Below are 14766 nucleotides of genomic sequence, written 5' to 3' on the forward strand. Positions count from 1 at the left end.
TCCAAAATAAATATGTAGATATTACCAGATATTACATATCGTGCTAAAATATTTGATATTAAATTTATATTTTTTGTTTTATAATTTTATGAAAATAATATCTATCAATGTTAATATTAATTAAAGCTATTTCATACGTACAAATAGAAGGATAATAGTGTGAAATTTCAGTCAGGAAATGGTTATCCTTATCCATTATGTGTAATTCATTCATCTATGCAGAGAATGCAGTATACATACACATACATTCAACAGGTGACTGTGGTAGGAGAAAAGAAGCGCGAATTGGGGACTAAAAAAAGGTAGCGTCTCGCCGTTCAGTAAGAATTAGTGACGACGACGGGAGTGACTGACTGTCTTTCAGTCACGTAGTCACGTTTGCTATGGCGTATGTGTAACAGTTCCTTCGATCGGCGTGTAATGTTGTGTTTTATTGTGATTTAACAATATTAATAAAATAAATATTACAATTCTTTATACAAGGTTTATTATGTGTGTATGAGAATTGATTAAACGGAAAACAATTTTTTATTTTAACATGAAAAATCGTATTGATAAAGAGTAACATAGCTTTGTGAATATTGATCGACAAATTGGCGGGATATTATTGTGCGTTTTACGATCTTAGAAAAGATACGACTGAAATAGGTTAGTCTCATTGTGCCATCATGCAATAAATGAAACGCGTGATGTATGCAAGCTGATGATACTCGTGATTTACACTAGTTGTAAGTACAATTATTTACTTTGTTATTTAATGTTAATATTTATTCGAGTTTTATTATTATTTGAATATATTGAATATTAAGGATATAATGAAAATATGAATTTTTAAATGTATTTTAATATACTAGAATGTTAAAAGTTATATTCTATTTTAATTATAATTCAATATTTACACAAAATTATACTTTTATCAATTAATCAACATATAATATTGACTTGTTTTAAAATTCGAAATATTTAACAATTTTTTAAATTATTAGCATATTGTAATTATAATTATATTTATTGTAGCATCCGTACATCAATGTTTTTGGAATATGTAATATATCTACAATGTACATACAATCCCATAATCCTATTCCAATAAAGTACATAAAATATGATACAATACAGAAGCAGAACAATATGCGAACAGAATAATATATATATATATATATGCCCTTCAATTATTAGACTGATGCATTATGTGGCATCGTGCGAAATAAAAATATAAAGATAGATTAGTTAAGAAACAAATTGGAAAATACATATTAGAAAATAATAACTTATAACATTAAAAAATTTGAATTCCAATTCAAATAATTAGTTAATCTTATGTGACATAAAATAGTAAAATTTTTATGAATTTGTAATTTCATAAGATTTCGTTTAAAATTGAATTACAATAATGTCATATGTTAATTAGTTTTTAATTTCAGCTTTTACAGCTATTAAATTTCACTTTCGTGTATTATTCATAGCTTTCTTTTTTAATTAACATGCAATATTCTTACATTCAAAGGATCAGTAGAAGATAATATAATATTATTATCCGATTATTATATAGTATCTATTCTAGTATCTATACTACTATTATAGTATCCGATGAATTTCTAATAAATATTTCAGTTTCTTATATATTTAGTTAAATAACTTTATCAAATGCTTGAAAGTACACATTTAATGTAAATATATATATAATATGACGATTACAACATTAATATCATATAATTCACTGAATTCAAGTGATATTAACTTTATCAATAGTGTAAAAATAATAAAGTGAATGTACATTGTAGATTATCTTCGTGTCGATCTTGCTAATCAGATTAGATACAGATATACGTATTTGGCGGCGTATTTAAATATTCTTTGCGTTTGTTCTTAATCTTAGTTTCTCTACATATAATATGTGATATTACATAACTCTGAGTAATTTTATTATGATTAAATATAGAATTCAGATGTAGCAATAGTGATATTTTTTTCAGCATCTCTGTGAAAACGTATGATTTCGAAGTCCAGAAGAAGAGTAAAAAGAATCGCTGTTACTAATATCTGACATTTGCGTGAACATGATGTAATGCAAGTAAACCAACAGTTTACAAAGTTATCCTCCAGAGTAACTTGACACTAGAAAATTTCTTGCCTGTTATTACAAAATTATTGATAGCGATTAAAAGCATCATTAATAACCGTCAATTTCAAATACAGATACGGTTTATAATTTAAATAACTCAAAAATCGTGCTATCGTTCATATATCAGTGACCAATTCTGCAAACAAAATGGGTCTATTCCGGAAGGTTAATGGTAAGTACTTTGCAATTTTAAAATTCTTAAAAATATTAAAATTTTTAAATTTCACAGTCTTGTACATTGCAAATGTTTATTCGTATTTCTTGTTATTCCCTTCCCGATTTAATTTTTCTTTGATTTTTCAATAAGATTAATCAATTTCTTTTCGTATTTACATAATAAACAATTAATTGTATATGTATATATATATTACATAAAGTTTATAAACGATAAATATGAGGAAAAAACGAAGGGAAAAAAATAAACGATTCAAAGTGAACTACATATTTTTTTTACATATATTTTTTTGCATACACTGGATCTTCTCAACATTCTACGAAAAAAAGTATTGGTGTAACATGGTCGAAAACTGGTTAGTTTCAAATATATTTTAACTTTAATTTTTTAGAGTATCATGAAAAATAAGGAAAGATATAACGCAGTACTGTCCTATTTATGTTTTCTTTGTCCTACATGTGATAAATTCTACAAAATTGAAATTAAACTTAAAATATGTTTGGAACTATCTCGCTTATGTTACTGTGAAATGCATATGCATTTTTACACTTGTGAAAAATATATTATCGCGAATATGTAATTCACTTTGAATCATTCGTACTTTTCCTCTCGCATTTTTTCCCATTCTTATAGAAGAACGCAGAGAATTAGTAGCGTATGTACAAATTTTTCGTTTGTATTTAAAAAAGGTCATTATTATTATATTTTGCTTCTTCTTTGTGCATGTAACATAATGTGAAAATACAATTCATAGAATAATAATTAGACTGTAAAATAAACACTGAAAAGTATGTTATTAAATAATAATTAACTACGTAGTATTGTTAGAAAATGGATTTCTTAACTCTTACACTGGCATGTAAAAGCATATGCCGTGCTAAAGGCACTTTTAGGAAAAATTAAATTTTGATATACGAAATTACATTTTTTCTAGAAAGAAAGTACTGGCTTTTTATTAATCTTTTATTATTTTATTCTTTATTTAAAATAATAATTATTATTATTGTTTATTTTATCTTTGATTACTTCACTTAATTCCGAACAAAGTTCTTGCTCAAATAAGAATATGTAATCTGAAAATATGATATTTCTGTATCAAAATAAATCATTAACCATAAATTTATTGTACATTGATTATTACAGTCGGCTAATTTCTAACAATATAGAAACATACGTACGTACATAATTATATAACAATTATGTTATGCAATAGATACTATTTTAGTGAATTCAATGTGCACAATATGTATTTGTTACCGTTCAGAGAACTAAACAAGTGTTGATGATAACGCTATTCTTATACAGAGAAGCAGATCGTATTTTGTATTTTATTGAATGAAATTTTTATCTTTTATAAGTAATTTACCGGTGTTATTCTTACGTATACTTTTTTCTATGCAAACTGTATATTGTGATATGATATGATGAGACCCTTTGTAAACATATGCCTCAAATACAAATATTACAAGAGATTAAAGCACGCACGTATTTTAGTTATACATAACATAGAGTGGAACATAAACTGATCGACAACAATCAACTTGTAGACATAACTATTTAAATGTCTTTAATCTCTACACATTTATCAGAATTTACATCGTTGTTTAGTTACTTTTCGAGCCGTTAACGTAACTTGTTACGTAAAATGTAAAATATTTGTGTTTCGGTAGTAATACATATATACCAGTCGAACTGGAAGTTAAACATTAATAGTGTAACACGTATCGCAAATAATGCATTGTCCATTATTTTCTATGTGCAGAGTTATAGTTTTATTGCAAATCAATAATTTCCTTTTATACATGGGACTTGTTCACAAATATTGTCTTTACCTTTCAACTCATATATTTTTAATACAATTGAAATGAATACTTATAAATTTTATAAATTAAATTATTTAAAAAAAACTTTGTTTTTGAAAGTATCAGAAGTGTTATAACAATTAACATTTTAATAATCTAATTAAGCAAATTAATTTTTTTAGTTCTTAAATTAGTTTCACCATCGTGGAATTGAAAATAATTGTCTTTGTATATAGTTGTTGTCTTGATATAATTTAAATCTAAGCATTACTAATTTATAGATTGGATAATTATCTAAAAAAAAAAATCCTCATCGATATCATCCTGAGATATGTCATTAGAATTATACGTATGCAAGGATATATTTTGAATAACATATATCATATTTGTGACATTTCAAATAGGATTGAGATATGTTTAGGATATGTTGGAGGTAGATTTAGGTTAGGTTTGTGTCAGGATTGGAGAAGTGAAAATATAACATAAGACGAGTTATTATGGGAGCATAAATTTTCGGTCGAACGGGTATCGAACATTTGAGTAAATATTTGTTTGTTGAGTCATTTCCTAATAGAACGTCTAACGATAAATAATAGAATTTCCTATTGTTGGAAATTTTATAGTAATCTAAATAAAGAACTCGGTCGATGATATAATAAATTACGTTAGTGCGGACAATATTGCATACACCAAAAATATAGAACGTGTTTAATGCAAAGAAAGCAAATATTCTATGGTATATATACTCGTAAACAACTCTGCACATAGCTTCACAGCTTGATAATCGAATATGTAATTGCAGATCTTTCTATCGTGGCTAAAATATTTCCAATTTCTGTTAACGATGATATAATATGAAATTAATCTTAACCGAACCTAATTGAAATTTATATACGATATGCATAGATGCATATAGTATTGACGACATTTTTGAATATATCTATGGAAATAAAGCCAAACTATAAAGATAAGAAAAAGAGAACAAAGGCAGTTATATACATAGATAAGTAATTATGTATACGTAATCGGAACATTAATTTTGATAACATATCTCAATCCTGCTAGTAAGTTACAACATGTATGTTATTGTTATTTAAGTTACTATTACTATATATCTTGAAATTCGTTTTGATGCTTTTATTACGTTATTTATGATCGTAAATAATGTTAACTAAAATATGTAAATGACTAGTTGAGAATTTATCTAAACTATGAATCATACAAATACGGTTGTCGTCAATGAGCAACGTTATGTATCGATAATTGTACTGTATTTGTCATGTTTTAATAATTTCACAATATACAGGTTGTCCAAAAGTATATGGAAGTTAGTTATAGGATCGATTCTAGGCATCAAGACAATGAATATTCGTGCACATAATTATTATTTTTCAAGTCATAATCAATTTAGTTTTACGTTAGAGATATGTACATATACTGACAGTTGCGTAGATCAATGACTCAGCTGACGGACTTTCCTTTCTACTTCGCTCGTTCTTTGTATTTCTCTCTCTTTTTGAAGAAACAATGCCGATAAAATTTCCACCATTACTGATTATTATTAAAATTTCATTTATTTGGCTCAGAGCGAGTGAAACAAAAAAGAAAGATTCGTCGGTTGATTTATTGACCTATGGCGGCTTTATTTTATTTATATGAATTGTTTTCATTGTTTTAACGTGTAGAATCAACGCTATAGATATTTACTTAGGCTCGTAAATATGCACTCAGACAGCCTGTGTATGGACATGGAAAACGTACCTTAAAAATAATCGTTGTGTATTATTGTATATATATACATAAATATATACATACGTAACTTAAGACTTTCATCAAATGCTATAACGTGCCGTTGTCTTTTTACGTAGTAAACAAATTGATATTTTTGTTTCATCCGTTATTTATTACTATTGTTGGCCTTCGCATTTTCGTTATTTCTGGCAGCATAAGAACATCTACAGGAAGAAGTTGTTTGATTTTACTTGAATAATATCGCGATGGAACATTTTTACCTCCAAGGTTATCTTTTTCAAATTTTTACAATTATCGAAATGCGTTAACAATAATGCTATTTTATTATCATATTATTGTCATTTATAAAGAAGACAAAATCTATATTAGGTATGTACCGGTGATTCTGAGAGTGGCCTAAGTCTATTTAGATCACAATAATATAAAATCATCTTTAGCAACGTAATAGATATTGAACATACATTGGATTGAGTGGTTAAGTAGAATTCAGTTCATGCTTCGAACGGAACGCTTTAAATATCTCGATACGAAAAATAAATAACATAGGCCATTTTCATAATCACCGACGCATAATTAGTCTTTAAATGATCTTAGACAAAGAGAGTCGTTTTATACGATGGAAAAGTAGTTTTGAAGTTTATGTCGGTATAAAAATATGTAATTTACGATTGTTATTAATTTCCACGTATCTTTGAACAACAAATAAATAACTATTTCATACTTTCAATAAATATCAAATTTAATATGATCCATATGCGTTGAAATTTTCTTTGCACGCTTTTTCATGTTATGAAGATGTAATCACAAATTTAATCGTTTCACCACCTTCTAAAATAGATATATTTACATAATTATGTATACTATATTACGAATGTCATTCATTTCTTCCACATAGACGTGAAAGTAAATGTGTTATAACTAATTTCGGATCTCAGTGATAACTAATTATGAAAAGGAATGATGTTGAATGCCAAACTTTTTTGAAGGAAATACATCTTATATAAAACCAAATAATTTATTCTTCGTAACGCTCCCTCGTGTTGCCAAAATAGCGAAAGTATGTAAGCGAAGAAGGATGAGCGAAATACTTTGTACATGTACATGGAAGTTATTAATATCATTACACATGGTGTTCCACTCGAAATAGACGATTTAATTACTTGCTTTAATCGCGATGAAATCAACTTGATGAATTGCAAGAAACCGTGGCAATTTCCTATTTCCGATTAGCAAACAGTACATATTTCCTTTTATGTAGAAACTTCTTACTGAAGGTTTTCCAGATTATAGTATTTTAAGTATTCTCGTATAATGTGTTGTGTAAAATCCAACATTTTTTCTTTTGATGCAGTTAATTCTTCTTTTTCTCTGAAAATTTGACATGTGCATATTTATATTTGTCGTGTATTATAAGTAAATAATACATATGTAGGTATTCAATTCTACAAAATTTGATTCTGTTTTTTATAATACTTCCAAGCTCCTATAAGAGATAAAAGAAGACTTGCAAGAAATCTCGTTCGAATACTTGATCTTCGATATTCATTTTTATCTTCTTGCCTTTGTAGATGTCACGCACTATAAAAAAAATATTGGAAGTTACAAATGCGCATAAAAAATGGAATAGGATACTAAACTTCAGCTTGTCCAATAATTTGTTTCTTATTATGACTGGAATTTGCTGATACGTAGGATTAATCTCTTATCTTTTGATGACAGAGTTTCCTCCTGTACTATCTTGCTACATGCGAACAATATTTTCTTGTCGCTTTTAAAAATCGCCCTTGTTTATACCTCGAGCAATGATGGCAGCTTGACACCAATCAATTGAATGGCAATTAGAAACAGAGATATGACTCAACTATGACCTTAAAGAACGTACGCTACTGAAGAAATTTATCGCGTTACTAGAATACTACTGAAAAATTGTCGAATTTCAGAGACTCGTAATTTTCTTAATATTCATTCGAATTTGACGAAATAGAAAGGAGATTAAAGCCGAAACTACTTGAGTTTTAATCAACTTCTTAGAATCGCGAAACCTAACTATCCTCGCGATACGCTTTGATTCCGCATCAAGTTCTTTCGCAAATTACCGAAGATGATTTTACGCGAGGTTCGTCCACGACCCTATAACCTGATTGTTGAATCAAGTTCGTCGGATTCTTATAGCTGTCTGGTTTTTATATTCGTATGTTTCTAACCTTCTTGGCACTTTTCCAATTCGTGCCGAATTTATCTGTGTATTTTATAACCTCTGACCAACTCCTTAACTACGAACTGAATTCATTTCGAAATTTTCTTTATTTCATCTTGTTGACATCTCGATATTTCACAAAGTCTTTGCAAAAGTTTCATTCCCCGGCTATTTCCTCATTAATATCAAGTTTGTTTGCACATAAGTATGTAATTCCATTCTAGCGTCTCTTTGATTTCGCATCAGGTTTTATCCTCGTTTTTATATAATACTTCAAAGAACTACGTGACTCTCGTTATGTTTGTCGGCGTATATTACTAAGAAACTGATGAACCTCTTGCGTTGCTTACCGAAGGAAAACGTTTTATTCGTCAAAGTGGCAACATTCACAGTTTCTCTCAAGGGAAACCAGCTTATAAATATCGTCTTTATATATATGTACGTTGCAACTTTGGAAATTAAAAAACTTCTGCAATATTTTTTATTTGTGAATTGTTAACAATGTAATGACCGTTTAGGCGTGAAAAGATAACGTATATGATGAATTATTACTGAAATTATTGCTGCGGATATTTTACCTACTGTAATCACAAAGTCTTCATAAGAAAACAGCCAGTGATATTGATGAGCCAGAATGATGAAGACATCCTTGTTCCTGTCTGCATGATACTGCGAGATCGTATATTGTACACGTTGCTCAGCCAGACTTTGAGCAGAAACTTCTTACATATTCTTCTGCCTTTTCTGATGATAATTCTACGAATTACTATCTCTTTCTAAGCTCAGATAGACATGTGCATATCAATCAAATGAAAAACGGAGAGACTACTTCTCACTTTCTGAAAACAAACTTTTCCAGAACCCATATGTAGATTCCCATTGAGAAATGAAGATCGTGTTGAACGTCAAGAATTGACAATCAAGATCACGCGAAGACGTGGTAGTATAGATTACTGGATTGGTCTTTAATCTCAGCTATAACGCTATAATGATAAAAGCGTACATATAGTCCTATTTAATGAAAGAAACATCGATGATCGTAATATCTGGAAGAAATACGACCTTAAAAATATGTCATGTCTGTCATCAATGTTTTCTTCTGACGTTTTTTTTTTTTTATCATTGATAATAAATGAGATATTTAAGGTGCTCGAGTTATATGGAACATTCTGTATATCTCAATTAAACACCAATCGATAATAATATAGTTATCTTATTATTATATATTTAAAATACTAAGCAGCCTGAATAGAAATTCCATTATGATTCGTGCAATGTTAAAACTTGTTACATATTAACTAGAATGTCCATGTTCGTCTGATTCTGAAACATAACATTTAAATTGTAAATAAAATTTTCCAACTCTGACGTTTTTATCAAACAAAATATACATATGTACATAATACATTTCAGACAGAATACCGAGGAGAGCGATTTTAGGTGCGATGATGTTTTTAGCTTGTATGTTTTCATACATGATTCGTACAAATTTGTCCATTACTATCGTTGCTATGGTAAATGCAACTAGTAAAAGTGGAGCGAGTGGTCCAGCATGTTCTGCCCCCATCGCCACTAATAGCAGTAATAGTACTTATAAACCTACTGTACTTCCAGACGTAAGTATTTTTTTAATTACACATACAACAAAATGTTTAGCATATTCCGCAGTCAGAACAGCTTTTATATTGTGCATTGTATGACAAATTATTTTATACGAGAAGCGCCTGGTATACATAGTACGTTATTACCAAAGATTCAGATATAAGTAAAATCCTCTTTATGCTTCATCGTCAAATAAACTAAACTTAAAGATGTTTCAAATTTACTGAATATATCTTATGCAGTTATTTGTTATTATCAACATTAAAAGCATAGAAAATTTAATCTTATCTATGCACCCGTTAGCGATTGTTTTGTTTACACAAACAATTAGATACATTTGCTTTTTTCTATGGATGAGTTTGGTAAACATTACTATTAAATACTGCTTTCTTGAATCATATGCAATAACATCTTTATAACCAATTAATTATGTTTTATCAAAGTGTTGACTTCTTATAAAAATTTCAACAATGAGAATCAATCATTTTACACATGCACAATTTTCAAAGGTATTAATTAACTTTGTAGATTTATGACAGTTACTATATATACGTATATGGCAAAAATGTCGTGGAAATCGCTTGAGTCAAAAACAAGCAACAAAATTTTCAACATTTCCAACATTTTTAACCGTTCGCAACTCATAGTAATGTTAGCTGATCCCGATAAAACTTTCAGTATATATATATAGCTGACATAAATGTACAAAACGTATTTTTTAAATTTTTATTACAGGCTCAGATAAAAAAGTTGTAAAACATAACCTTTACCGTCTTTTTCGCGATTCCGATCAACTACAATCTTTTCAAAATCTTTTTCACGCATTTAATTTAATAAACTGGTTCTTCTAATTTTTCAAAGAATTTCAAATAGTTAGGTTTAGTTTTAGAGAGTATGCACACTTTACATAAATGTCAACAAACAGATGCCTTCACGCAAATTAGGATTCATACATGTATGTACCATCTTGTTATAATTTTTCATAAGGGTATGAACACAAATATGAAATTTTCTATGCATAATTCAACAAAAATACAAAAGATCATCAAGACACAGAGTGCTAAAATAACGAAGAAAAAGAATCTAATGTTGAACGATAAAACAAAGAGATCAACTATGTTTGATCCTAACCGTTTTTCATATTATGTTAATTGGATGTAAATGAGTGAACTGTACTAGTAGGAAATGCGTAAAAAAGGAAAGATATTATCATGGATAGCGTAATGGTGTAAAGTGTAAAGCGTAAGAGATTGCATTTATGGAAAATTATTTCTGTTGTTATAAACTATTAGTTTTAGGATTAATTATATCAAATATGTGTATTTATGTTTAGAAATGTGTATTTTTGTTTTGTGTAATACTTTTGTTTAGAATTGCTAACTATTAATCAAAATTTTGTAAAATAAGAATATAACGGTGATTTCATTAAATTGTTTGTTATTTGCTATACATTAGACCAATACCACATTTTCATCTTACAGTATGGTGAACGATTTGAGTGGAATCAGCATATACAAGGTCTTTTACTTTCTGGCTATTTTTACGGAGTTATCCCAGCAAGTGTACCTGCTGGTCTTTTAGCTGAAAGATATGGAGGTTCGAAAGTAGTAGCGTAAGTATAGTTTCCAACTATATGTATATTTACGATATATGTATATATACTTTATTATTTCGCATTACATTTTATAATTCTTTACATGTATTTTACCTATTTCTTGTATAACCTTTTAATATAGATTTGCAACGCTAATACCTGCAGTACTAAACCTTTTGATGCCTTGGGCTTCTGGTATACATTACGGTTTAGTGTTCGCACTTCGTTTTTTGATGGGCTTCTTTGGAGTAAGTCACTCACTAAATTATTTATCATTTATAAATTACTGTTTTTCCATTTTCATTAAATTTCTTACTAAATAAGATAGTTTTATAGAAGCGTACATAAAATTTTTAGAATTGGACATCTTAAAGACGCTTTTAAGGCGTCGAGTTATATCTTTGAAAAGTCAGCTGCAATACAAAACAGTACGATTATCGACGTCTTGTGAATGTCTATTCACTACCTAAATGTTACGTAAATAAAACGGCTTTGTGTTGTATGAGTAATGGATATATCGATAATTTAGAGATCTAAACTAGACAGAAAGTTTTATTCATACGTGCTTTGACGACTGAAGACGGGCTATTATTAGATAGACAGTCTAGACAGTTTTCTATCTAAAAAAAGCAGAGTTTACATCTTATTAACTCTACTAACCGATTAGAGCTACGTTTAATATACATTGGTTTCTATAAAACTATGGAATTTTTGTAGAAAACATTTTTTTATGAAATTGTAATTGTAGCAAAGATATTTTAGATGATAAATCCTTTGTATATTCAGCTGATCATAAAGGATTTCATTGTGTGTTTATTATTATTAATCACGTGCAATAATGTAATCAAGATAAATTTTTACTGTTAAACTAAATTCATAGGCAGCTGTTTATCCTGCTCTTCATGCAATGATTGCAAGATGGGTTCCTCCTAGCGAGAAGGGTATATTTGTATGGACAATGCAAGGTATTTACATAAAAATTAAATACGAAACTAATAAATCCAACATAATATAATACGAGATATCGTTTTTTAGGCGGACCTTTTGGAACTGTAGTCACGTTTACACTATGTGGCCAAATAATTAGTGCTTTTGGTTGGAAAGCTGCATATTATGTTACGAGTGTTCTTATACTGATTTTTTATGCTTTATGGGTTCTTCTTATATATGATACCCCTGATCTTCATCCAAATATCACAGAAAGTGAAAAAGCTCACATCAAAGAACAAATAGGTACTTCTGTCTCTAAACAGAAAGTAAGTATAAATTAAAAAATTTTTAATTAAGATATTATATTCTTTTTTATAGAATATTAGCGCTATATACATTTAATTATATATATATATATAATTAAATATTAATGTCGAACTATAGATAAAATTACCAGTGAGAGCTGTTGCTACATCAGTACCGTTCATAGTTCTGTTATGGGCTCATTTTGCAAACATGTGGGGTATATACTTCATTGCCACAAACGGACCAAAGTATACATTGGAAGTTCTTGGTTTTAATATGAAATCGGTATACTGTCTTGTTTATGTATGTTTAAAATGATTTTGTATAACTTAAACTAAAGGTAATTTAATTATATCTAGGGAGGGTCAATTACGGGATTACCTTATATAGCAAGACTTGGCGCTGGTGTATTGTTTGCTGCAGCTGGTGATTATGTTCGAAAGAAAAATATTCTTACTTTAAAATGGATTAGAAAAATATTTATGATTTTCTGTAAGTAAATTTAAATGGAAATTGTTTTGATAAATTTCATTTAATAGAGATAAGTAAATAAAATTTCTTGTTTAATAGCACATATGGGTCCTGCGTTTGCTTTGATTATAATGACGTACGTTGGTTGTGATGCAATAACTGCAATCGTTATGTTAATAATAGCACTAACTTTTAATGGAGCTGCATGTCAGACCAGTTTACAAAATCATCAAGATCTTGCACCGAATTTTGCTGGTTCTTTGTATGGTATTATGAACACTTTTGGCAGTTTTGCTGGATTTATTATTCCACCAGTTATTGGCGTTTTAACAAATGAAAGGGTATGGATTAATCAAGTATAAAATTTTGAATACTTCATTATAGTCGAACAAGTTATATTTGAACAGTTAAGAAAACTTCTAGATTTAAATCTAAATTTCAAATATAAATTTTTTTATTTACTATTTCTTTTTAATAGAATGGAGTAGAAGAATGGCGTGTTATGTTCTGGATTTCATCAGCAGTTTTTACATCTGCAACAATACTCTTTTGGTTATTTGGTTCAGCAGAAATTCAACCATGGAATGATTTAAGTCAGCAGAAAGTACCGACGATTTCTGATGAAGAAACACGAATGACTGAAATACCGACTAAAGAATCACGTATGGAAGAAGAAGAAGAAGACAATGAATATAAAGCATCATTATAATTAAAAAACTGCATCTTTAAAGAAGATAATACTATAATCATTTTTATTAATTTATTTAATACAACATAAATTGCATTAATATATCTGATCATTTCATAAGTAGTACGAATATTACGTTTTCTGAAAAGGATAGGTCAGCAATTATTAGTAATCAATACGCTGTCATTTGCTTGTCAATTTGCCGATCTCTCTATTAATAATTTTTTATTGTATTATTACCAACTTTTTGTAAAATACTCGATTATTCCTTCAATGCTTTAATAATACATTGAAAGTATGCATACTTGATTGGTCAAGTGCTGTATCAAGTATTATAAATGCTTATAATATAAATCTTAACAATAAGCGTATTAAAACTATACAATTTAATGTTATTCATATGCATACATATGTATGTGAAAAATTTATATAGCATTATCTACTTATATATGATATCGTCAATTTGTATTACAAATCTTTGTAACATATTAGCGATGCTAATATTTTCTGGAACATTATAAATTTATACGAATACCTTTAAAGAATTTCTACTGTAATTAGTTAAAGAAATTGATTCTTCCGAAATTGAGATAAATTATTAGTTAAAAATATTAAGGACTAAGTACTTGCAGTCACTTAATAAGTCACTTGTAGCAAGGAAAATGGCTAATTGTTCAAATATTCGTACGATTCGGAGCTTCTAAGGATAGGTGCCATGCGTTCCTCACGAGTTGTTTTGCTAGAAGATATTCTCGCTTTTCTCATATCATGGCTAATTCCTTAGAAAAAAAGTGACTAGCTAGCGATTATTTGACTTCGTTGTTTTAACATTGCGTCTTTACTTATTGTAACGAATTAATGATATATGAGAAGTACAAAGCTCTCTGTCCTGAGTGTACAGCAAATAATTTTATACCCTAATTATCCCAAAAGTGATGTCATTTTAAATACAAAAATAGTTAAAAATATTGGATGTTCTACATTAGTAGAATATCCAAACATCGTACTAGACTATCTATTAAAACTTAAGAAATACTTGACTACATTTCTTAATTTCGTGCCAAATCGAATTAGTTTCAATGTAAGTCATAGATAGTATGTACTTATCGTGAATACAACAGTAT

General features: G+C 28.5%; 1 protein-coding gene and 1 long non-coding RNA gene across 2 annotated transcripts; one reads left to right on the forward strand and one right to left on the reverse strand.

Annotated features, from left to right (window-relative positions):
• The first annotated feature begins 322 nt into the window (after nt 1–322).
• LOC122566877 (sialin-like) lies at nt 323–14536 on the forward strand. The gene is made up of 11 exons (XM_043724747.1): nt 323–728; nt 1977–2297; nt 9465–9667; nt 11135–11265; nt 11390–11495; nt 12128–12212; nt 12283–12503; nt 12622–12768; nt 12843–12975; nt 13054–13295; nt 13433–14536. The coding sequence occupies exons 2-11, from the start codon at nt 2273–2275 to the stop codon at nt 13661–13663; spliced, it is 1524 nt and encodes a 507-aa protein (XP_043580682.1). The 5' UTR covers nt 323–728; nt 1977–2272; the 3' UTR covers nt 13664–14536.
• On the reverse strand, nt 6352–8196 carry LOC122566885. Its single transcript, XR_006316646.1, has 2 exons — nt 8059–8196; nt 6352–7432 (listed from the first exon to the last, which is right to left on the reverse strand). It is a non-coding gene; the product is annotated as an uncharacterized LOC122566885 (long non-coding RNA).
• Nucleotides 14537–14766: the final 230 nt, after the last annotated feature.

This window comes from Bombus pyrosoma, linkage group LG4, assembly GCF_014825855.1.
Source record: "Bombus pyrosoma isolate SC7728 linkage group LG4, ASM1482585v1, whole genome shotgun sequence".
NCBI classification, from domain to species: domain Eukaryota; kingdom Metazoa; phylum Arthropoda; class Insecta; order Hymenoptera; family Apidae; genus Bombus; species Bombus pyrosoma.